This window comes from Drosophila hydei, unplaced genomic scaffold (assembly GCF_003285905.1).
Source record: "Drosophila hydei strain 15085-1641.00,03,60 unplaced genomic scaffold, DhydRS2 tig00000001-arrow-pilon, whole genome shotgun sequence".
In the NCBI taxonomy this organism is placed as follows: domain Eukaryota; kingdom Metazoa; phylum Arthropoda; class Insecta; order Diptera; family Drosophilidae; genus Drosophila; species Drosophila hydei.
Window position 1 is genome coordinate 9,635,898 of NW_022045643.1, and position 23,027 is coordinate 9,658,924.

The 23,027-nt window shown below is 38.3% G+C and overlaps 3 protein-coding genes across 9 annotated transcripts; 1 reads left to right on the forward strand and 2 right to left on the reverse strand.

Annotated features, from left to right (window-relative positions):
* Positions 1–1,269: 1,269 nt before the first annotated feature.
* LOC111597217 lies at positions 1,270–18,174 on the reverse strand. 5 transcript variants are annotated; one of them, XM_023311793.2, is made up of 8 exons: positions 18,103–18,174; positions 16,842–18,026; positions 8,570–8,771; positions 8,329–8,512; positions 7,814–7,876; positions 6,586–7,448; positions 3,803–4,262; positions 1,270–1,852 (listed from the first exon to the last, which is right to left on the reverse strand). In XM_023311793.2, exons 2-8 carry the CDS (start codon positions 17,288–17,290, stop codon positions 1,395–1,397), a joined length of 2,679 nt encoding a protein of 892 aa, XP_023167561.2. In that variant the 5' UTR covers positions 17,291–18,026; positions 18,103–18,174; the 3' UTR covers positions 1,270–1,394. The 5 variants fall into 5 exon arrangements, with proteins under 5 accessions (XP_023167561.2, XP_023167560.2, XP_023167564.1 ...); XM_023311792.2 differs by having other exon boundaries at positions 16,842–18,147; XM_023311794.2 differs by lacking the exon at positions 3,803–4,262 and having other exon boundaries at positions 1,765–1,852; positions 16,842–18,145.
* A 97-nt stretch (positions 18,175–18,271) lies between these two features.
* LOC111597219 (ubiquitin-conjugating enzyme E2 R2) lies at positions 18,272–20,580 on the forward strand. Of its 2 annotated transcripts, none has more exons than XM_023311798.2 (3): positions 18,272–18,404; positions 18,870–19,432; positions 19,493–20,580. In XM_023311798.2, exons 2-3 carry the CDS (start codon positions 18,878–18,880, stop codon positions 19,889–19,891), a joined length of 954 nt encoding a protein of 317 aa, XP_023167566.2. In that variant the 5' UTR covers positions 18,272–18,404; positions 18,870–18,877; the 3' UTR covers positions 19,892–20,580. The 2 variants fall into 2 exon arrangements, with proteins under 2 accessions (XP_023167566.2, XP_023167565.2); XM_023311797.2 differs by lacking the exon at positions 18,272–18,404 and adding an exon at positions 18,483–18,666.
* Positions 20,581–20,868: 288 nt separating this feature from the next.
* LOC111597274 (probable aminoacyl tRNA synthase complex-interacting multifunctional protein 2) lies at positions 20,869–22,735 on the reverse strand. Of its 2 annotated transcripts, XM_023311889.2 has the most exons (5): positions 22,530–22,735; positions 22,226–22,339; positions 21,684–21,845; positions 21,390–21,618; positions 20,869–21,329 (listed from the first exon to the last, which is right to left on the reverse strand). In XM_023311889.2, the coding sequence occupies exons 1-5, from the start codon at positions 22,635–22,637 to the stop codon at positions 20,953–20,955; spliced, it is 990 nt and encodes a 329-aa protein (XP_023167657.2). In that variant the 5' UTR covers positions 22,638–22,735; the 3' UTR covers positions 20,869–20,952. The 2 variants fall into 2 exon arrangements, with proteins under 2 accessions (XP_023167657.2, XP_023167658.2); XM_023311890.2 differs by lacking the exon at positions 22,226–22,339 and having other exon boundaries at positions 20,870–21,329; positions 22,530–22,733.
* Between the last annotated feature and the right edge of the window lie 292 nt (positions 22,736–23,027).

Sequence of the window (23,027 nt, forward strand, 5' to 3'; positions counted from 1 at the left end):
TTTTTGTTAAACAAACACTCTGTAGCACAGCGAGTGAATTTTTTTCGTAACTTTGATGGATTTTTCGCAAAACTGCGCGAAATATCAGCAAGTTATTTAGTTAAATGGTAAAAGGCTAGGAAATGGTACAGATTGAGGCATTGTGTGGAGGATTTAGCGGGGCAGTGAACGAGTTTGGAGCGTACATTATGCAGATGATAATGACATACTGTTCAGTTGTTCAATTATTCAGTTGGGATTGCTTGGCTTTAACTGGGCAAAAGTTCTTAAGTCTGTGTCTGTTTTTTTTTTTTCATTACTTGTAATTTGTTCATTATTTAAGTTTAAACTATTTTCACTTCTGCACCTTTACTGTGGGTTATGTTGCCTCGACTCGATCGTATTGCTCGAGCTGTGCTAGCACTAGTTTTAGTTGTTTTTTTTTTATACGTAAACATGTATAACATATAGTATTTTTTGGACACACAGACATTAGCTATAAATATAATTACAACTTTGTTTGAATTTTCTTGGCGCCTAGATATTACAGAATATTATTAATTAAATGCTACATATTTGTATATATACAATCGGTATTTATAGGTATGTGTGTAGTAATATAATAGTTTTCATATTTCTCAATTATTTAGATTGTTTTCCTCTTTTTTTTGTTTCTTTAATTTTTTCGACCTTGATTTTTGTACTATTACGTATATAATATATAATATTGAGTTTTCGAGTTACGATTCTAACAATATTGAACTCTCTTATTTTGATTGCAGGGCGAGTCTTTGCTTAAAAACTTGAAAAATCGTGTATATCCTAGGTACAATATATTGAATCTGAATCTAGCTTTTAATATTTGTTGTTTTCGTCGTTGTTTTTTTTTTTTGTTTTTGATATTTCTGCTTATGCTTAGGTCAATTGTCGCAAAAAGAAATGCATCTAGCCTAAGAGTTCTCTGTTGACAATGTTTACGAGTGCTTCGAATTCTGTTCTCAGTTTTGAATTAAATTTAATTGCAGAGATTCTTTAGAAAGAGGAATTAAACTAAAACTAAAACATATTCGAATAACCAAATCCAAATAATACATTAATTTCATTTCGTACAGTTTTTCTTGCTTTTTCCAGTTGTCTCAAATAAAATTTGGCAATTTGGCAATTTGTTGCAATATCCGTTAAATTGTATCGTTATTAACTAAAGAAAATCAGCCTTTTCTTGCTATACACATAAATACAAATACATATATATGTATTTCAATATATAAATGTGTTTGTGTGTGTGTGTGGGTGTTAAATTTCATTTAAAATTTAATTAAACGCTAGTCAAATATTTAATTAATTAAATCGATTTTTGAAATGTTGCTTGAGCCTGCGTCGCTTGCCTCCAACTTGGCCTACTGTTGCTGCTGCTGTTACAGCCGCGGCGGTTTGAAGCTCAACGTTGTGCTGCACTCCAAGCTCAGCTGGTGCTCCATGGTGTCCATTTGAGCATAGTTATGACTGCCACAGTCCGCTATGGAATTGCGCACAGATGGCGGCTGCTCAGCACCCGGCAACAGACCCACCAGCAACAGTGGCTTGTTCAGTGGCGCTCCCGTTGCAGCTGCAACCGTTGCTGCTGGCGTTGCGCTGCCGGTCAACTGCTCGTTGCTGATGCTGTTGCTGCTGTTGCTTTGGCTGCCGCCAATCTGTTTCTCCTTGTGGCGTCGCAGCGACGAGCGCAGTGGATACTGCCGCGGCACATTGATGAGCAGGCGGCGTGTGTTGCTGTTGGGATTGCTGCCGCTGTTGTTGGGATTGCCGACGATGTTGGGTCGACGCGTTGCGTACTGTATGGACTCGGCGCTGTTACTCAAACGGATGTTGCCAACTGATTAAATGCGGATTTATATACACAGGTTACGTATTGATTGCATATATATGTATATATACATCGGATGGCGGAAGGGGAGAGAAAGAAGAAAAACGAAAAATAAAATTTGTTTATGAATTAAACAGGGCTTCACATAAAGAATAGGACTTTTTTAAGTGTATATTCTTTTTTGTTTAATGTATGGGTTTAGTTGGATGGTAGTTGGTACAGCTAATTGTTGTTGTTGTTGTTGCTGTTCCAGCTGGGCGTGTTGCAACTGTTTTGTTTGTTAAAAGCAAAAACAACTCAAAACAAACATGAAAAACACAAACATTAAACACATATTTTTTCTTTTGGGTTTAGTTAGTACACATAAAACAATAATAGTAAAAACAACAATTACGATAAATGTGTGTAGGTGTGTTGTGTGAAGTGTGTTTACATCAATTTTTAAATGTCATATATACAAAAAAAAAAAACAAAAAAAACAACATATAAACAAAACAAAAGCTTAACATTTAATAAATAATTGTAAATATTTATTGTATACAAACAAAATACTAATTGTTTATACATAAAAAGCATTCAGAAAAAAATATAAGAAAATGTTGAAAATTTCTTAAGGCGCACGCGTTCTACATAAAACAATATTAAATAATTATAAATGTTTATAATTAGAATTATAAATAAATATTTAGATAACAAAATTAAGTTGTATATCATTTTTGTTTTTTAATCACCGACAAGTGTTGGTAAACGTAAACATATTTAATGCATGCAAATGGATGGATTACGAATATTCGAATTACGAATATTTGAATTAATCCTATTTCTGTTTCTGGTTTTGATTCTCACTCATAATGAGCTAACTTTGGACTTTGAGAATTGCCTAGAAAGGCTACTTAAAGTAATGCAAGTATCATTTAGAACTTAACTCTGCAGAGATACATATTAAATATGACTGGCTCAGTCATCTTATCATATCTGACAACGCGGGCTAATTGATTGACGAAATGAAAGCTTTCGTTCGTTAAATAAATTATTAAACAATCGTTATTTAATGCATGGTATACAGAAATTTCAAGTTAATAAGTTAACAACATTCATGACGATGCTTCGACACAGTTGATTGGGCAAAGTTCAGCGATCGCTGAACCATTTCCCATATATCATTTACATAGTTAGTTCATGAATGAGCACAATGAGTTCGTCGGGAATTTACTGGATTTATCTACAACACACAGGACATGCCACTTGCAAACTGTTTTGGTTAAGCGATGGTTTTACAAATGGAAACAGATTTGAAAAGAATTTAAAACAAGAAATCCAAAACATTAAAAATGACTGTGACAAAGTTGTTGTTGCTGCTGCTGTTATTGTTGCTGTTGCTGCTGCTGCTGGCATGACTGTTGTTGTTGATGTTGCTAATGTTGATAGAACTGTTATTGCGGCTGTTGCGATAAATAATGGCGCTGCTGCTAACGCCGCGCTGCGTCTCGAACGACTGATACAGCGATAAAGCGGACGCATTACTGCCCAAGCGCTGACGCTGACGGCGCAACATTAGCGGCGTGGAATGCCGCAATTGGCGCAAAGTTGGCTGCACGTGCTGCTGCAGCTCATGCGCCTGCAGCGTGTGCAACGTGTGACCATCTAGCGAATCGCAGTCGCTGTCAGAATCAACGTTGTTGCTGGCGCTGTCAACACGCGCAACAACAACACCAACAGCCCCAGCAGCAGTTGCAGTTGCAGCCGCAGCAGCTGGCAGATTTTGTGTTGAGTAGTAGCACGAATTGTTGTTGAATGTTGTTTCGTGTAGATGAAAGCTACGAGCATGCTGCAACATGTTGCTGTTGCCGCTGCCGCTGCCTCTGCTGTTGTTGTTGTTGTTAAGCATTTGCTGGCCAGCAGGTGCGTTGTTGGTGAATTGGTGATTGTTGGTTAGTGCTGCTGCCTTATTATAACTACCCGAATTGGCGTCCAGCAACAGGCGACGCTGTTGCTGCTGCTGCGGTGGTCGCAGCAGACCCTTGGAATGTATATGTTGCTGCTGTTGCTTTTGTTGCTGATGCTGCTGCTGCTGACGGCTGTCGCTGTAGCTATCCTCGGTGTCCATCATATCGTCCAGCTGCGGCTGCTGCTCCCGTTCCAGCTCACGTTCACGCTGCTGCCGGCGATAGAAGTGATAAAGCAGCGCGGCCTGACTGCGCTCCGCCTCGATGTCGGCCGCACCACCGACGCCGCCAACTGTCTGCCGCATGTCGCGCGTGCTGCCGCCACCCAAGTAGCCAGCGGCAGCGGCGGCGGCCACCGCCAAGCAGCAGTTGCTGCATGTGTCCACCGGCAGCTGCAGCGAGACGACCGCATCCCGCGGCCCCAAGAACCACTCGGAGCGGGTGCGCATGCGTGCGGTTTGGCGCTCATGGACCTAACACATTTGTGTGATTTATATTTTTTTTGATATTTTTGCATTGATATTTTGTATTGTTGTTGTTGTTGTCATGTGTCGGTGTCGTTGTTGTTGTTGTTGTGATGTATTGTTGTTGTTGGGGAAGACGGGGATTCAAAAATTTCGCATTAGAGTTTTGGCATTTAAAGTATTCGATTTTTGTTCATAATTAAAAGGATTTTTTGCAATTTTACTGTTAAAGGCTCAATTTTAAATTTGTTTTCCTTCATTTGTAGAATTGTAGATTTTAAAAGAAATTAAATAAATTGAAAAAATAAAATACAAACGAAAATTAATAAAGCTGTTAACAATTTAAAATTATAAATTTCATTATTTACACATATTTATAGTCAGCGCAGGAGAGGAAAGAGTGCGATCAAAAATTATGATTTTTAAATATTAAAGAATCATTAACATTCAAACGGATGATATCGTATTTTATGTAAGATATAAATATAAATATAAATATAAAATATATTAAATTGCTGTTGTGAATAAGCCTTTCATTATAAACAAAATAATATTTAAGGCTAAGCCAATTTGCAGCCGAGAATAAATTAATTTAAATAAATAGGGCACCGCCAACAAGCGTTTGCTCTTAGCACATTTAATGAAACATATATAAAATATATAGTTTTTATTACACATTGTGAAACAAATGAAAGAAATTTCATATGCAGTTGCGGAGCTCTCCGAGGTGTATGCGTGTGTGTGTGTGTGTGTTAAGTTGTGTTAATTTTGTTGCAAACTACAAATTAAAAGACGAATAAAACAAGACAAAGAAACAAGATACAAGAGACAAGATACGAGCACAGGCTACAAACAAAGAGTTGGGTTAATTGAGGCAACGACAAGACGACAACAAAACAAAACTACAAAATTAACAATAAACAATTAACAATTAACAATGCAAATTCAACAATTGCGTGGCTTAAACATAACTTAAGCTATTAGCTAGATAACTAAAAACAAATTCGTTTGTGCAGCAGTTTTTGTGTTTTGTATTTTAGTTTGTCTTCAAATAAAAAATAATTATATTAATGATTAAATACAAGCGATTTATATAGTTGAGTTGTCTGAACAAATTCGGAAACAATGATAAGACATAATTAATTGGAGTTCCTCATAAACTATAACTTACAAATAAATATATACAATGTCTAAATGGTTTAGTTTACACTTTATTTTTATTATTTTTTATATTTAATGAAAATAGAATTTTTAATTCATTAATCAAAATTTTTCCCAAATTTGGTTTTATTTTTATATAAAATTTTATTGGTTTCGGTTTTGGTATTTTTTTGTTCACTTTTAAAGTTTAGCTAAAGTACACATAAAATAAATAAAATTATAAATGATATAAATAAATTTACAAAAAATGAACAACATACAGATGATGTTGTTGTTGTTGTTGTCTGCTCTTCTTCATTTTTTGTAAAATTGAATATGTGTGTCTCTGTATGTGTGTGTGTGTGTGTGTGTGTGTTTTTGTAGTTTTTGTACTTTTTTCGAATTTAATTCTGAGCTTTTGCTGCCAGATTTGCTTATATGAATACGCTTAAATGTAGAAATAAGATGTGTTATATATATATATATATCTATATATATATATAAATATATATATATATGTGTGTATTTGTGAGTCTGTAAGTAGTTGTTGTTTTTGTTTTTGTTGTTGTTGCAGGCGCAGCTTTAGTAAGATATACAAGTATATAGTATATAGAGCATAGAATAAATTACAAAACTAGATAGAGAGAGAAAAGGCGCAAACGTTCAAAATTTGGAAAAATTATTTCAAAAAACATTATTGTTGTTTTTGTTGTTGTTGTTGTAGATTAGTTAAACAATTTCAGTAAGATAGGTGAGAGTGGAAGAAGTTCATAGCGTGGCATTGGGGAAGGGGCGGCCGTCCAAAGGTTATTTTATAAAATTAAAAAAATATTAAACAAAAAATATATAATTGAACAAATTGGTAATCAATTGGAAAATAAACAAATAAACAGCGTAAATAATAATATTACAGAAAAAAAAATAAAAATAATACAAATCAAAAGTTAAAAATTCATCAAATCAAGAAAAACTTATAGACTATCAAATAATTCGGAATATCTTTTGCAGTTTGCTTGCTCAAACCTGCAAATAGAATACAGAACTTAAAATTCGAGCAGGTTTACTAATGGCTAATGGCTAAAGGAAGGTTTATTGGATTAGGGTTCTTTTTTTTTTTTTTTTTTGTTTTGTGGGAGAGTTGGTTGCCCTTTTAAACGGATATTCTAGAACCAGGCCAGAACTTGTCCCTCACCTGTGGCAAATATGAGAGACTCTTGGTGCTCTCCGCATAGCGATTGACGGCGCGCAGCTCCTCCATGGTCATGCCGCCAGAGTTGGCACCGTTGTTGCCAGCAGCGCCGCCGATGGCGCCACCACCATTGGAGCCAGCGGCTCCGCCAGAATTCGAGCTGCACGAGCTGCTGTGGCGTATGCCCCGATTGCAGCGACTGCAGGTCCTTTGCTGCTGCTTCAGCTTGCCGCCGTTGCTGCTGTTGGCCAGTGCAGCACTTGTTGTTGCTGTGGCCGCAGCAATGGCTCCTGTTGATGTTGCATTGCTGCCGCGACGATCACTGCTGCCGTCGAGGCTTTTGGTGCCGGTGCGCAGGCGTCGCTGATGATGGCCGCTGGGCAACGGCTTCTTTTTGTTCTGACGATAGCGACGCTTCACGGTGGTCAGCTCGTCATCCTCATCATCTTCCTCCTCGTCGTCATCGTCCTGTGAGTTGTTTGCGGTGCCCATCAGCTGCTGATGCCGCTGCTTGAAGTGCTGCAAGCCACGCAGCTGTTGCTGCTGCTGCAGATGCGCCGGCGTGGCCGGAGCAATGCTGCTCAACTCCAGATCGGCGGCAAAGTCATGGGCCAGCTCATCGTTATCCTCATCATCGTCCACGTAATCATCATAGTCATAGTCAGTGCCGTTGCCATTGCGCTTGGCCGGCAGCGGCGAGCTGGTCATGGCAAAGATGCCGGGTCCCTCCAGCGACACGGAGAGACGGGCACAGCTCTCGATGAACGAGTGCTCCGGCGACACGCCCAGCGAAAGCACGCTGTTCTCCAGCGCCGAACTGGAGCTGGTCAGCAGTGCGGGCGTCGAGCGAGACTCCTCCTGGGCCACTGCATGCAACACGTTTCGATTTTAAGAGTAATTTATAGTTGAAAGGTTTCGTATGAGCAATGAAATAGACATTAAATATGTACACAACGTTTTTATTTTGTTTGTGAGTCAGAGCAAAGTGCAAAGTTATAGAGATAGATAGAGAGGAGAGAGACAGATAGGCAACGGGAGAGTGAGAGAGAGAGAGAGCGGGAAAAGCGAGTACTATTTGGTGAAGAATTTGTGTTAAGCCCAAAGCAAAGAAACCCAAAACATGTCGCCCAAACAGTGGACATAGGAATTAAGCACACAGCTAACCCCAAATACATATAGCACAGTTTATAGATAGGCAGATAGAACAAATCAAGATAGCAATGGTACTCACGTAAGCCCCAGCGCTCGCATTGGCACTGCAACCAAGTCTTTTCGGCCTCCAAAGAATGTTGCACTGCGAGAAGCAAACAAAAAATTATTAGTATTTATTCTATACTCTAAATATACATATAAACATATATATTTAGATCCATATTATAATTTGTAATAATGAAAATCTTTTGTAATGCATATCTATATGCCTTAATGAGCTTTTAATAATATATATTTACTTATTGTGGGTGCTCTATATATATCGAATATCGAATTACGACTCAGAAACTGGTCTAACTGCTTATATGGGGTAGTCATTCCCTAAATTATAATACAGTTCATATATATATATATATATAATTATATACACATTGAACACGTATTTATCGGACCTTATTTAACACAATCAAAGTGGTTTGAATGATAAATCATAACTCATACAGACATTCTTTCAAACTGTATTAACTCTTCTAACAATGTAATTCCTAATCTTATCTGTAAAATTCCACACACACCTCATTACACTCCACTTACATGCATATTTCTGTTGTGCCAATTTGCCGCGTGGCGGCGGCGGATATTGGAAACTGCAGATCCATTCGTCCTGCACCTTCAGAATGCGTCCCGTGACGCGGGCGTAGTACTCATAGTTCTCGCGCCCAAAGATATCGTGTGTGGCAAACTTATCGATTATGTGCTGCATGATCTTTGTGGCCACCTGTAAAGAGAAGTGTTAGTATACAGCATAGGCCAGGTGTTTGGGCATGGAGCTCACCTTAAACTTGAGCACATCCTCCATGCGTGCGGTTTTGCCATCACTGACGCAGGATTGAAAGAAACTGGGCGCAACAGATACGCCGATAGCTTCGCTGGTCATGCCCGTGGATGCGTGGGCCGCATTGCTGGCGATAACGCGGAATGTGCCAAAGAGTAAAACTAAAAGATGTTGCGTATATTTGGGCAGTGATGCAAACAATCTGCAAACACAAAGCAGGCAAAAAGAAAATGAGTACATAAATTAGAAATGAAGGCAAACGTAAGCGTCAAGTCAGAAGCCGTGTAAAGATCGTCTTATCTATATAAATTTAGCTGGCACTGGCGGCAATTGTTACTCATGTTTTTTTGTTTTTAATTTTTATTACACAGTGCACTGACTCATTGTCTAGCCGGGGCCATCGAAGAAAGCTATCCAGGTGGGTGCAGCAGGCGGCGGTATGCGGGTGCCAGTGGCAGAGGCAGAGGTAGAGATAGAGGTAGAGGTAGAGGAAGACTAAGATTCAGCTGCTTGAATTGTTCACACTTTCATTTTGGCATGCGCGGCTTGGAAAACCTGACAAACAAACTGCCAAACTGGTCTGTCTCTCTCTCTCTCTCTGTCTCTCTTTCTGCTATCCACTCCACTCTTTCTGTCTATCGAGCTCGTTACACAACTAGAGACCAGCGAAGCGAACTAAGCAACTATCGCAGCCATCCAATCAATTAATGCTCTTTGCTCTTCGCATCTGCAGCTCCCATAAAAAAGTGAAAACTCGAAGATACAAACACATAGTCAACGTCCATAACCGACGCGTCGCTTGACAATGAATTATACTATAATACATGGTATATAAGGAGTAAGCTCTAGGGGCACCGTCTATTAAGCTGCCGGTGTGAATTGGCATACAATGCGCAGCAAACGGACCGCAAGACACACGAACTAACGAACGAACGACCGACAGAAGAGAAAGACAAAGAAAATATAACACTCTAAAGGTGTTAAATGCATTGATAAGCTACAATAATAGGCCGCCCGTAGAAGCAGTTCCAATTATAGAAAATATACAGAAATAAATAAATATCGCTTCTGTATAAAAAGAGATCATGACTTTGCAACAGATACAAAATAAACGAAAAGTTCATCAGATTATTTACGGGGATTACTAGAAAAGCAGACGCAGGCTTCCGATTTCAATAATATTTGTACACAAATTACCGCAGACTAAGCAAATCGCAAACAATCAACAATAAATTCCACAGTAACCCAAATCTCTTGATATATTTATCATCGAACGCTGTCAAGCAGGCTGTCGGTCTTGGGTCTTCTTAAATGCTCTTTATGTTTCAGCTCACAGCAGATTTTACAGATTTTTTTACGTTTTTAATCAACGGGTTAGCGGGCTGACATTAGTGATAATAAACCATATTCATATCATGGGTCAAGGCTTTATAAAGTTACTTCATCTTTAAACTATCAGCGCGTTCACCTGTTTCCTCATAGCACAAAAAACACACCATAAGCAAATAAAGAGAAGCAAACAGAGCAAACAGAGCAACCCGAGCAATGGCCGCCTAGCCTATGGCTTGAACTTTTTAGGTCTGGCCCCCAACGATATCAACGACCCGATGTGCAGCAAACAAGACCCCAAAAAAATATATTCACTAAAAAATGAAAACGTGCCGCCGCTGTAATATCATAAATATTCTATATATGGCCCACGGTCCAATCTTATCGAAGAGTGCGTTAAGCTTCATTCTTTTTAAACTTCTTTATATGGAGGACAAACTGTGATGCCTCGAACTCGAACTCGAACCCATCAAATCAAAGCAAACTCAGCGATATATTTAATAGATATGTTATCTATTATAGCTATAACATATCAGACTATTGGCTTGGCTTTTGTTTACTACTATTTTTATGCTGTTCGGCGACACTCATAAATGGATGCGTACAAATTGCTTACTAATTGCATTAATTACGTGGAATTCCGTTAGGAAAAACAAAAGCAAAAACAAAAACAAAAACCAAAACAAAAACAAACAACAATACAATAGTACAATTTGAACGATTGCTTAACGAAACAAGTGTTTACGTTGTCGTTTGATATCGCTGCGATAAGGCGGGCGACAGTTTTATGAAATTAATATTTTTGAGGGGTTATTGTACGCAATTCCTAATGGATTATTAATGCGCCTTTTGATTTGATTATTAAAAATTATTTAATTTTTCTCTTTCTTTTTTTTGTTTTTAATTTTTATAATTGTTTATATTTTACAATCAGCTGGGGTTTAATATGGAGAAAAAGAATTCATAAAAAATTTCAAGGCTGTTTTTCGCATATTTCACACAATGACGCGAAATTCTTGAGAGTAAATGAAAAATAGTTAAACTGCAATTAAATGGGGATACTAACACTTTATTGCAAGGTAGGAAGTATCAAGAGTGTTTCTCAGAACAGCTGCTCCAATTGTTTGAAGCAAGAGCTATTCAAATGCACGCTGTAACTTAAAATATATGATAGTTTAACAATAAGGGAAGTGACTGCTATACGTGACTATGTCAACATAGTTTCGCATTATTTACATTTCAATATATATTTTAACAGACTAAATTTCATTCATCTTTATGATATATATAGATATATAACTTATTAATATATGAAAATCACATAGAAAGACAATTTTTACGCTGATTCCGAACAGGATTTCCTAGTTATTTCCAAGAGAAATTCTCTCTTCTTTTTTCCCTATATGAAAATCGCATAGAAAGGCAGCCTTTACACTTCAAATCCAATCAAACTTTCCTTTTCTTTAGGCCGTTGTTTAGTCAAGTTCTCTCAAACATATCCAAACGAAGTTTTTAGTGTTTCTACGCCTGATTTTATGCGTATTATTAATGGGCTACATTAGAGACCCGCATTTTGGGCGCACACACAGCTGCCTCCTTATATAATCGTCGATCGAGACGCGTTACGCATGCGCCGTGTTGCCAGACGACGTTGATATTTACATAATGCTTAAGAAACCGGCTATATTTAAAGGCATTTCTGTGAATTGGATGCTAAATAGTTTTTCGTATGTTTGTGTGTGTGTGCGCGTGTGTACGTGCGTGCGTGTATGTAAGTGCTACTGTTAAGGCCAGCGCTTCGTCACATTATAGATGAATCATTTATTATTATTGTATTTTTTCATTCATAAAAAAGAAATATGTCAGCCGTAGCAGTCGACTACAATGTTTTCGTTTTTCTCGCACTCGTCTGCCTTTTCAAGTGCCGCATTTGATTTGCCTTTTTTTAATGTTGTTGTAACTGTTTTATTTCTTTCATCTTTTTTAATTTCTTTTGTATTTATCAGAGATATATGAACGCATGTATATTATATGTGCATTGTTACGTATTTGTGCCCTACAGAGAAACCAGTTTTGATATTCCCACAGCTCTTGTGCCACTTGAATGATTTCTGATTCCAGCTCTACCGGCTGATAAGACCCATAAATGAAGTGCAGGGCGGGGCGTTGAGAGTTGAGAGTTGTTAAAGTACAACGCAACTTGCTGAACTCGGAAGCAACGAAGCCATATCACAATTGAATATATATATAGCCATAAAAATCAAACATAATTCTTCTTAAAGAATACATGTACATTAGATCGCAACTCCGATTAGTCAAGTTGTGAGTCAGTTCTACGATGTATTTAAATTGTAATATATCTACATATAGTACAGTGGAACTACTTGAGTCACAATTAAACCATATTCGAGAGAACAAAGGATAGCGGATTATAGTTGCTATTAACCGCGATTTGGTCAGTCACTATATTAGAAGGGTTTTTGCTCTCTTAAATGCTCAAGTATATCTTTAGAGTCTGCATCAGCTGCAGCTGCATCAATATTCAGCGTTGCGGTAGCTTCGATTGCGTCTCATCGTCTGCGGCTACGCGGCTCCACGCCCAAAAGCCTTTGTGTTAATTTAGCAAAAAACAAAAAAAATGAGAGATTCAAACAGATGCGAAACGCGAACCGCATCAGCAGCAGAATTTGCTGATGCTGTTGTTGTTGGCGGTAACAAAAAAAACAATACGTCATAATAATGAGCCAAGTAAAACGGCACGATAATATAAAAGAAAAATGAAGCAGTTTCAACATATAAATTTACTCATATATATGTACATATTATATATAGATATACACATATCTCTATATCATTTATATATATAATTATGTACATATACAAGTGCAGAAACCAAGATACTGGCATGGCAAAAGATACAAATGAGTTTGCTAAAGTCGAGAGTACTTGACAGACGGATACCGTTTACTCTTGACTTGCGCTCTTCTCTGCGATTCTCATCTTGCAGTTAATTAAGTCAAAAGGCGAAACAAACACAACAAATGTTAATTTAAATGCAATTAACTGCAAGTGACATATATCTGTATATACAAATACATAAACACTGTCTACTGATCTACCCTACTACTCTACTACTCATACCTTTGGAGTGTGGCTTGGCATATTTCATAAACTATGTATGCATCAGTTACAGTAACTATTTTTTCATTCCTTTTTTGGTATAACATAATGTGAGGAACAGCGTTTTTTATACAGTCTAAAGATTAATATCGTGCTCGTCCGGCATATGGTTTAGTTATGACCGCGCCAAGAGATCAGCGTTCGGGGCAATCACTGGAAAAGTCAAACCAGACTGGCAGCCCAACAAGAGAGACCCAGATAGGGTAAATGGAGACAGATACAGCATATGAATATGAATATGATGAACATGAATAAGAGAAGCTGGCAACAGGGCCAGTTGAACGACGCGCGACGCACTCGATGAGCTCTACTGACGCACATTTTACTGTATGTACTGTGGAACAGATCACTGTTTATATGCGTTATATATGAATGTATATTTATATTGTGCACTCGCTTATTTTACTTTTATTGGGTTTGTTTGGGCATTGGGCATTGTGTGATGTTTATATTGTGCGACTGACTGACTGACTGACTCTGGCGGCAGTTTAAGTTTATTTATGCAGCGTGGCCAAATGGAAACTCTGAGGTAGCAGTTTTTTATATATTATTTATTTATTTTTTCTTATTATTATTATTTGTTGCTGCGATTGGCAAAGCCCTTTAAGACAACAACTATGACGACTTTAGCACACAGAACAGTGAAGAGAAGAGAAAAGACGACAACAAAATCGAACAAAACAAAACAAAACAATTCTGTGCAGTCCGTGACTGACTACATAATGTAATAATCAGGAAGTGAACATCAGTCGATATTGCAATAGACCCAAACAGACGTCCACGTCGCCTCTTGTTAATGCATTGGACAATGCGGCTTTTGTTATAAACTGCTTCTCTGTCTCCGTCTCTGTCTCAGTCTCTGTCCCTTCTTTTTTTTTACTTGTATTCCAGACAGCCGTCTCTGCTCAGTTGCCATTTCGCCTGTCTAGCCCAACAAAAGCGGGCAATTTTTGCATTCTTTTTGCACTTATTGATATTCGCCAACAGAAGGTTTATGCCTAACTATTGTCACAGGCAGGCAACCGGGCAGCCGGACAGCCGGACAGACAGGCAGCTCAATCGACCGACCAGGCAGCAATTGTGTAAATATCCTATTAGCTTTGGCAGTGTGCATGATATGACAGGCAGCTGGCACATGAAAAGGTCGAAACCAAAAAAAGAAATTTAAAAATAAATCTATTGAGCGAGACAAAGTCTAAATACCCTAGACAATAGACAAATATTAGACTTTCCTAATAATCAAATAGATTTTATTGTTTAACTCAATCACTCTAGTGCTACAAATTTAAAATAATATATATTACTTTTATAAGTGTTAGAAAAATATTTTATTTCTAAGAGAATTTTCCAAGCTTCACACTTCGTAGCAAATCGTTTAATAAAGTTCTTAAGCTCTGCCTTGGACAGGCGTATAAGCGCAACAGGCGTTCGAAAAAGCTTTGGCTAGGCAACAAGTTGAAGCCAACAGGAAACAGAAACAATTGACTGAGCCGCAAGTGGGAAAGAGAAAGATAGATAGGGAACGACAGGCGAGAAGCAAGGTTGGGCCATTCATGCATAAGTACATAAACATATACGTACATACGCACACACCTGACTGCAGTCAAACTTTTTTAGAAACCTACGACGTCAGCGTCTTGTTTGTGTGTGTTTGTTGTTGTTTTTCTTCTGACAGGTAGTTTTACAAATAAAAATCCGCAGAAATAATACACTCACATTGTCTTTTGCATTTAGTATATTATATAGATATATAAATATGTATATGCATTATTGTTTAGAATTATATTCTCGTATATTGCAAAAACGTGCAACAATGACGTAGCTGACGTCGCCAGTCTGCTGCAATAATAATAACACTTAGCAGCACCACCAGCAACAACAACACCAACAGCAACAAAATGATGTGCCAACTGATTGAATTGAGTGCCAATAGTTTTGTGGGGGACCTGTTGGGCTGCTCTTACGTTTTACGTTTACGTTAATTGATACAAAGTCTCAAACGCGCGTCTACTCTGTGTATCTATTTATAAAAAGTTTCAGTAGCAGAGTCGCTATTTTCGCGCATTGGTTTGATTCGGCAACGAATCTGATTGCGATTGCTTAATGTATACGTATCTGCGTATGTGTATATGTGCATATGTGTATATATGTGTCTGTTTGTAGATATTTTTGCTGTTGCTCTTGTTGGTTTGGCGGCCTGCGCCTGCCCTAAAATGTAAATAAACAAAAGAAAGGTAACAGCAATCGCAGCGGCGGCTACACATAAACAATTACAACAATAAATGTGTGTATAATTGTATGCTGGCCACGAACGCAGAGTTTACAGTAACCAAATTAAAATTTACGTTTGTATTGCTGCTAGGCTGATATGGAAAATTTATTTGGCGGTCGATTTTTACGCATGTACCGATATCCGAATTTTAAATTTATGTTTTATTGCTGACGTTATTTGTTTACACGCACATTAGCATTAATGTAACAGCGTTGTTGCTACTGCTGCTGACGCAGTTGCCGCATCCAACCCCATTCATCCTCATATATCAAAGTGGCAGAGTGTATTAACAAAAACGAAATCTGAATAGACAAAAATAAAGCGTTTGCAATCAAACAGCTGTCAAATGCCAATTCAACAGCATTAAGTTGGCAAGGCCACTGCAGCTCCGATAAAAACGAAAGATAATATCGATTGCGATTGTTAATGCTTAATTGCCAGTGCCGCTCACTTCACTTCACTTTACTTCACGCACAGACAACTTTACCTTCTTCTCTCTATATACTTCACCCACAATGCGGACCTTTACTGCAATTGCAAAAAAAAATAAAAATAAAAAACGGCAGCAATTGTAAATTACAAAACTGCAATATTTTTTGTTTTATTTTAATTGAGCATGCGTGGGCCTGTCTGTTTGTCTGTCTGTCTCTCCGCCGGTTGGCCCACGCTTTATGCTCTAATTCAGCTCGGTTAGAAATCGATTGCAACAGCAAAGCAAACGCAAAGCAAACGCAAAGCAAAGCAATGCGAATCAACACAAAGCAAACGAGCAAACAAAACATTTCAATTTACAGCTGCAAACGAAGTATTTACTACTAGCCTAGAGGATTACTATTCTCACTATCTTGCCATACCAATTTTTGTCGCCTGCGCTTAGCGTTCAAGTGAAAATTGGTGAAAATCTGGCAAATGTGTCAACAAGTGCCAAGTCAAACGGGCGTGAAACGCAGCAAAAGCAACAAACGCAGCGATAGAAAAACATAGTCAACGCTTTTCACTTAATATCAACTAAATTCGCAGCCGTCTTTACCCGCTACCTTACCCGCTCACACACCCACCCAACATCTGCTAGCATGTACATTAGTATGTGTATGTGTATGTATTGAAGATTCTTGAGCTGCAACCAAATCTAGATCCGGTTCAGCAAGTTTACCGCAAGCTAGTTACAATATATACACACAGACACAAGATGGGTACATTAATGCTAATAGAGATGAGCGCGTGTCAGCACGATACATACATAAAACAATTCTCTATTAAGAAACCACATAAGTTATAAGATTTGATTTCATTTTGAAATATTGTAAATAAAAGACCCATAATCATTAGCTCCGCTCTTAAGTTAAAGTTAAAAATGGCGCGAAAGCCATATAGATTTATATATACAGGTCGTGTCACGTGCTTAGCACATAACTATATTCAATATATAAGTTTGAATAAATGTGTGTGTATATACATGTATATACATAAGTGACAAAGTTGTCAACTCACCTGTGTAAACGGTCCGTTTGCTCGGCTTCATTTTGCAGTTCGTTAATGGCAAAGAGCTCCATCTCGCCATTGCGTCCAAAGATGCCGTTCGGTATCTTGCGGAGGAACTTCTTTAGTACGCTGGCAATGGTGAACACCGAATAATTATCAACGTTGACGAGTCGGCCCGCCTGCAGGAAATGGATGAGCTTCTTCATTGCACCCTGATGGCCGGGCGCACGAAAAACATCGCGTCGATTGGGCGACTCCTTGTTCAGTTTCAATATTAATACAAGCAGAGGCCCTGGAATGTTGTTGTTGTGCTTGCACACCTCCTCCAGGGGCACGCCGAACTTCACCTTCTCTAAGCGGTAGGGATAGGCGGGAGCGGTTGCTGGATGGCCACAGGATGTGACAACGTTGCCCAAATCAGCAGCGCGTCGATGCACGCGTTCAGCCCAGCTGGACATTGTGTATGTGTATGTGTATGTATATGTTTGTGAGCGTCGGTTTGTTTGTGTGCGGTTATTTGCCTGCGTACGCGCGTATGTATATTAAATTATGTGTGTATGTATGTGAGTGTGTGTGTGGGCAACACTTTTCTTTCGGGCGTTCGGTTTTCACAGAAAAATGTGCTCGCTCAAAATTATATGCTGTTTTATGCTGGTTGAAAACATGTTCCTCGATTCCCCTTTACTTTCCACTGGAATGTAACTGCGTTGTTATTGTAGTAGTAGTATAATTTGTTGTTGTTTTTGTTGCTATTTTGTCTCTGTATGATTTATCTTTCGTTGTTGTCGTTGTTACTCTGCTCCTCGTACTTGTATCTGTTAATTTTTTGTTTTGGGCGTTGTTTGAATTTTCTTCGTACGTAGTAATTATTCTGTTCGTTAAGATTACTTAAATGTTAAATTGAATTTAACAAGATCTGTGTTTCATTTATGTATTTATTATATGTATAAGTGTGTGTGTGCGTGTGTATGCTTGCTTAGATTTGGCAATTTCAATTTTTTATGCTCGCGCACTCACAGCAGCCACTCCTGTATGCACTTCTTTTTTGCTTTGCTACTTCTTTCTTTTTCACTGTTGCCGTCTCTTCACAGTTGAAGCGTAGATAGCGCGTCGCGTTGCAGCATATTGAGCGAAGGATATATAATCCACATGCTAAGTGATAAGTGTAACGACGCGGCTGGTTGTTGGTTGTTGCTTTGTTTTATTAAATTAATTGGTTAGTTTTCGTGGCTCTTAAAGTAATTTTCGCGTCCCTGCACGCACGACTTACAGCTTCAGCACTTGTGTATACACTATCGATGCGCAGCTTTTTTCTACTAGGGATGTACTGATAATATCGATATTATTATAATATCGAACGGAAAATATCGATGTATCGATGTTGATTCGTGAGCAATGCTAATCACGATGTATCGACATCGACTTACAAAATGTCACCCTGCTTGCTCCCAATAGTATCGAATCTCTAATTATGGCGAATATGTGTAAAGTGAAATTGTTGCAAAGGAAATAACAATAATACAAATCTATCAATAAGCCGCATATTCATTATAAGTTATTTGACCAAAAGAAGTACGTATTAAACACAGTAGGCTGCAAATAAACTAACAGCTCCACTGGCATACATTCATTTAATTTATTTTTGTTTGTCTCAAATATTTTGTTGTCTGCTTCAAAACAACACCAGCAACAACGACACTTATAATTTTCTTCGCATTCTATCAAAAAAGTTAATAAAAAGGCGACAAAAGCAAGGCAACGAGACGCATCGCATTTGTCCCAATCGCTTATCCAAAATTTTCAAGTTCCACTTGCAAAAACAATTTCAATATGTGTGAGTGCCGCTGCTCACCTTGAATCCGTAGTCGTTGTTGATTTCCCCTCCCGTACGCGTCAACGTATATAAGATATTGACCCTGTACGCTTGATTCACATATATATTTAAGCACTCACATACACGCACAAGCTAAATCATTCACACAAACAAACGTACATACCTACAAAAGTCGCTGCATAGAAACACTTTTCAATTGGTAGGTGAACAAATGACCACTGCTGCCTCCACATCGCAAAATGCGTCATCGACGTTGATGGCTGCTGCCGGAGCTGGCGGCGCGAGCTCCACGACAACAACACTGTCAACGACGCCCAGCAGCTCGGCGGTGCGCGCTCTGGCCATGGAATACAAGTCCCTGCAGGAGGAACCAGTAGAGGGTTTTCGCGTGAAGCTATTGAACGATGATAATCTGTTCGAATGGCAGGTGGCTATCTTTGGTCCTCCGGACACGCTATATCAAGGTGGCTATTTCAAGGCGCATATGAAATTTCCACATGATTATCCGTACTCGCCGCCAAGCATACGCTTCCTCACCAAGGTCTGGCATCCGAACGTCTACGAGAACGGCGATCTTTGCATATCTATACTGCATCCGCCTGTCGATGATCCTCAAAGTGGTGAGCTGCCCTGCGAACGCTGGAATCCCACGCAGAATGTGCGTACCATTCTCCTCTCGGTCATTTCGCTCCTAAATGAGCCTAATACATACTCGCCGGCCAATGTAGATGCCTCGGTAATGTATCGCCGATGGCGGGACTCCCAGGTAATGCGTCCATAATCCATGCACAACAACATGCTAAATAAACTCCTATATTCAATGCAGGGCAAAGACAACGAATATCCGAACATCATACGCAAGCAGGCGTTGGCTGCCAATGCGGAAGCTAAGCGAGAGGGCATTGTGGTACCTATGACACTGGAGGACTATTGCCTAAAGCCCACTGTTAAGCCCAGCACAGAGTCTGGTCTGGATGCAAATTTCTATGATGATGATTTTGATTTGGAAACGGAAGATTTGCCAACAGACTCTGATGAGGATGATGACGAAGATGAGGACGATGAAGATGATGAAGAGGGGAATGACGATAATGCATCAATTAGCAAAAATAATGGCAATACAAAGTGCACGAACAACAATGGTCTCTCCGCGAAATCAGTTAAGGCATCTGCAACAGATGATGCCGAGTCCGCTGATGACAGCGGCAAGGGCGAGACTACATAATGCAGATAAACCCGCTCCAACTCCAACTGAACTCTGCTCCTGCCCTAGGCGTCTGCGTAGCATTTAAATGAAATACTAAGTGTGAAAAAGAAACGAATTAAGCTGCTAGGAGACGCCCCCGAATGCCAATCGAGCTGGCTTACCATTTCTCTTAACACAATTATTATTTTTTTAACGTTGATTTTGTGTACAATTGTAAAACTGAAACGTGAATCACTTCTTAGCTGGCCTACTTTTCTTTCCCAGCTAGCCTCTGGCTAGACACGTTTTAAATCCGTTCATAGAGTTTCAAGAGCTTGCGATTCCTTTTACAGCAACTAAATAACACTCAAAACTGATGATTATACAATATATATACAATATACATATGTATTAGCTATTAATTATTATTTAAAATATATATACAATTACACACATCCATATGTGCTTGTATATGGTACAGATCATTAAAGGGGGGCGCTACAGATGCAAACATTTTAAACGTGAACTAACCTCCTATCAAGCGAGACATCCTAACAAAGCTAAACTAATAAATGAAAACATAATATACAATCAACGGATTTCAACAATATAAAGCAAATATTAAACGTAGCAATTAAGCAATTTGTAAGTGCAAAAAGGAAAACAACACCAACTGCAATATTAAAATGAGAAACTGCATTGTGTAATTAATTGCAAAAATAAATAAGCCAAATAAAATAATAAAAAATCGCGTGTCCAATTTAATCCAAAGATAATGGAAAACGATCCTTGGGTTTTGTAAGCTCAGCTCAAGTCTACAATAAACGAAAAGCTTACTCTTCAAGCAAGTATTAAATGTTGCAATAAATATAATAATAATATATTATATATAATTAGTTTTAAAAACTTCATAAATCTATTTTTTTTTTATCAAATTGTGATGACACTCAAAAGCAAATTAAGAATCTTGATTACTGTATTTGAAATCACTAATCGTGATTTTAAATTTATCGTAAATAATCGATCGATTGTGACACTCAGTCGACACAGTGGCTGAGATTCTTTTGCTAACGGTTTATTTCATCTGTTTTTGCAACATTTTAGATTTCAGTTATGAGTTTGGCCCGCTTGCGCCATGCAAGAAGCGCTGGTGTAAGATCCTTGTCCGTAATGGCAGGCATGCGTATCAGCGAGCTATAGACGCCAATGTCCGCCACAGACATTTCGCTGCCGCCAAAATATTGTTGCTGATTTAGTCGCTTGTCGAGCAGCCGAACCATGGCAACTTGGCTTTTGTGCGTGGTGCACCGCAGCAGCTGATAGCAAATATCAAGCACAGCATCGATTTCATTGCAGAGCGGTGAGTTCTCATAGCGATATTCGACGGGACCCACTCGACCCAAATATCTAATGATATTTACTTCACCATAAATGGGCACGTACATAGTGGGAGAACTAATCATCTCTGTGTGTTCACCTGTAAATAGATATGCGAGATAAATGTTGTTGCAATTAACTGTAAGTAACTCATGCTTACAGTTCTTCCAGATTAGTGTCACATTGATTTTGGGCAACTCCTCATTGACAGCTACTTTAGCTAAATTAGCTTCAAATTCGCGCGCTGCTGGTCCAATATCAGCCAGAGTCGAGTGTGTAAATGTCTTCACATCAATCGTGTATAAATTCCGCCAAGCGTTCTTCAATGCCAGCAATGCATATGGGATAAAGTTGGGATGGCCATTAACGACGACATCATGCAGTGGTACCTGTCGGTAAACAATTTTGTAGCTTAAATTATTTTTAAATACTTTAAGGCATGTATGTAACTAACCTCCTTTAGTCCACCGTTATGACAGGCTGTCGTGTGCTGCACGCTCTTGCCGCAAACTTTGATATTCAAGCCTTCGCGTATTTGGGCCAATTGTGCTTTCAACTCTTCCAGCTGTTTCAACACCTTTTCTTGGCGCTGCAAAACTGCTGCCGTGTCTTCGTTCTGTAAATATAAACAAATTGCATCATTGCAGGACAACAAATTTATTAACTAACAAAACTAGAGATGGGCGCGTGACAATGTGATTATCGTGATTGCATTGATCTGTAAATAAAATATATCTTTTCGCTTGCTTAAGAAACCACACTGATCGTTATGATTGTTATGTTTTTATTTTAAACCACCGCACGTTGACACAGCGTATAACGACGAGTTTAATGGAAACACACACTTTAATAAAAAAAAACAAGACGTATTATCATGCGCCCATTTCTAATGTGAACACAAACTCAAAAGCACGGTGCGTGTTATGCATTTCTGTTAGTTAGTATTGTTTATAAATAGATTTATAATTTTGTGTTTAGTATATATATTTCTTTAACCTTTAGCAAATGTTGTATTTGTTTGCCTAAAATTTCCAAATCAAGTGCACAGGTAACCGATTTTGAATTGTTGCTTTCACTCTTCGCTGCGCCATTGCATTGAATTTTATGGGCCTTTTTGATATCATGTGTTGAATTGAAATGAAATGGTTTTTAAGTTTTCGTTACAGAAATTTTTAAAGGAACTTTAAATGTAGATAAACAATTAAAAAGCAAATCACTTGCACTTCAGTCACAGTGAATTTCTGTTCGCTGCAATGCTCATCTCTAATTTTGGCCACGCAGCTGGGCACAACACACTTACTTCGGGACATGGTGCAGCACCAGCGGAGATGCTGACATTCCTCAATTCGTACATACAGTTAGGCAGTTTAATATCAAATTGTGGTAACAAGGTTTTTAGCTCGTACATTTCACGATCCAATTTTGGATAGGCTTAAGTAGATATAGCACAGAAAAATGTGCTTGGCGGTAGTGTTGAGTCAAGTCTATTATCGAATTGTTGTTCTTTCGATAAGTTAGTTATATTATACAAATGCAATCGATAACTATAATTAGTAGTCAGCTGATAGCTACAGTAAAAAACTTGATATACTTAAGTTGTTCTTAAAAAAACAGTTTGTTGTATTCAACGTAGAGCTTATAATATATAGTGCAGAGAACTTAGAGACATAAGGTGCAAATTAATATAACATTTAGTAGCCATAGTCAGAACTCAAAATTGCAAAACTACCAGCACATTGTTAAATTAAACATTATAAAGGGTTTCAGCAATGAAATTATATTGATTAAATTATTGAAA

Coding starts and splice junctions, on each gene's coding strand:
- LOC111597217 (XM_023311793.2), bottom strand. CDS start 17,290: ATGTCCAGCTGGGCTGAACGCGTGCATCGACGCGCTGCTGATTTGGGC. Junction 7,449..7,813: donor ATGCGAGCGCTGGGGCTTAC/GTGAGTACCATT, acceptor TGTTGCATGCAG/TGGCCCAGGAGGAGTCTCGC. Junction 1,853..3,802: donor GTTGCTGGACGCCAATTCGG/GTAGTTATAATA, acceptor GCATTTAATCAG/TTGGCAACATCCGTTTGAGT.
- LOC111597219 (XM_023311797.2), top strand. Junction 19,433..19,492: donor GCCGATGGCGGGACTCCCAG/GTAATGCGTCCA, acceptor TATTCAATGCAG/GGCAAAGACAACGAATATCC.
- LOC111597274 (XM_023311889.2), bottom strand. CDS start 22,637: ATGTACGAGCTAAAAACCTTGTTACCACAATTTGATATTAAACTGCCT. Junction 22,340..22,529: donor GTGCTGCACCATGTCCCGAA/GTAAGTGTGTTG, acceptor GATATCAAAAAG/GCCCATAAAATTCAATGCAA. Junction 21,330..21,389: donor GACACTAATCTGGAAGAACT/GTAAGCATGAGT, acceptor ATCTATTTACAG/GTGAACACACAGAGATGATT.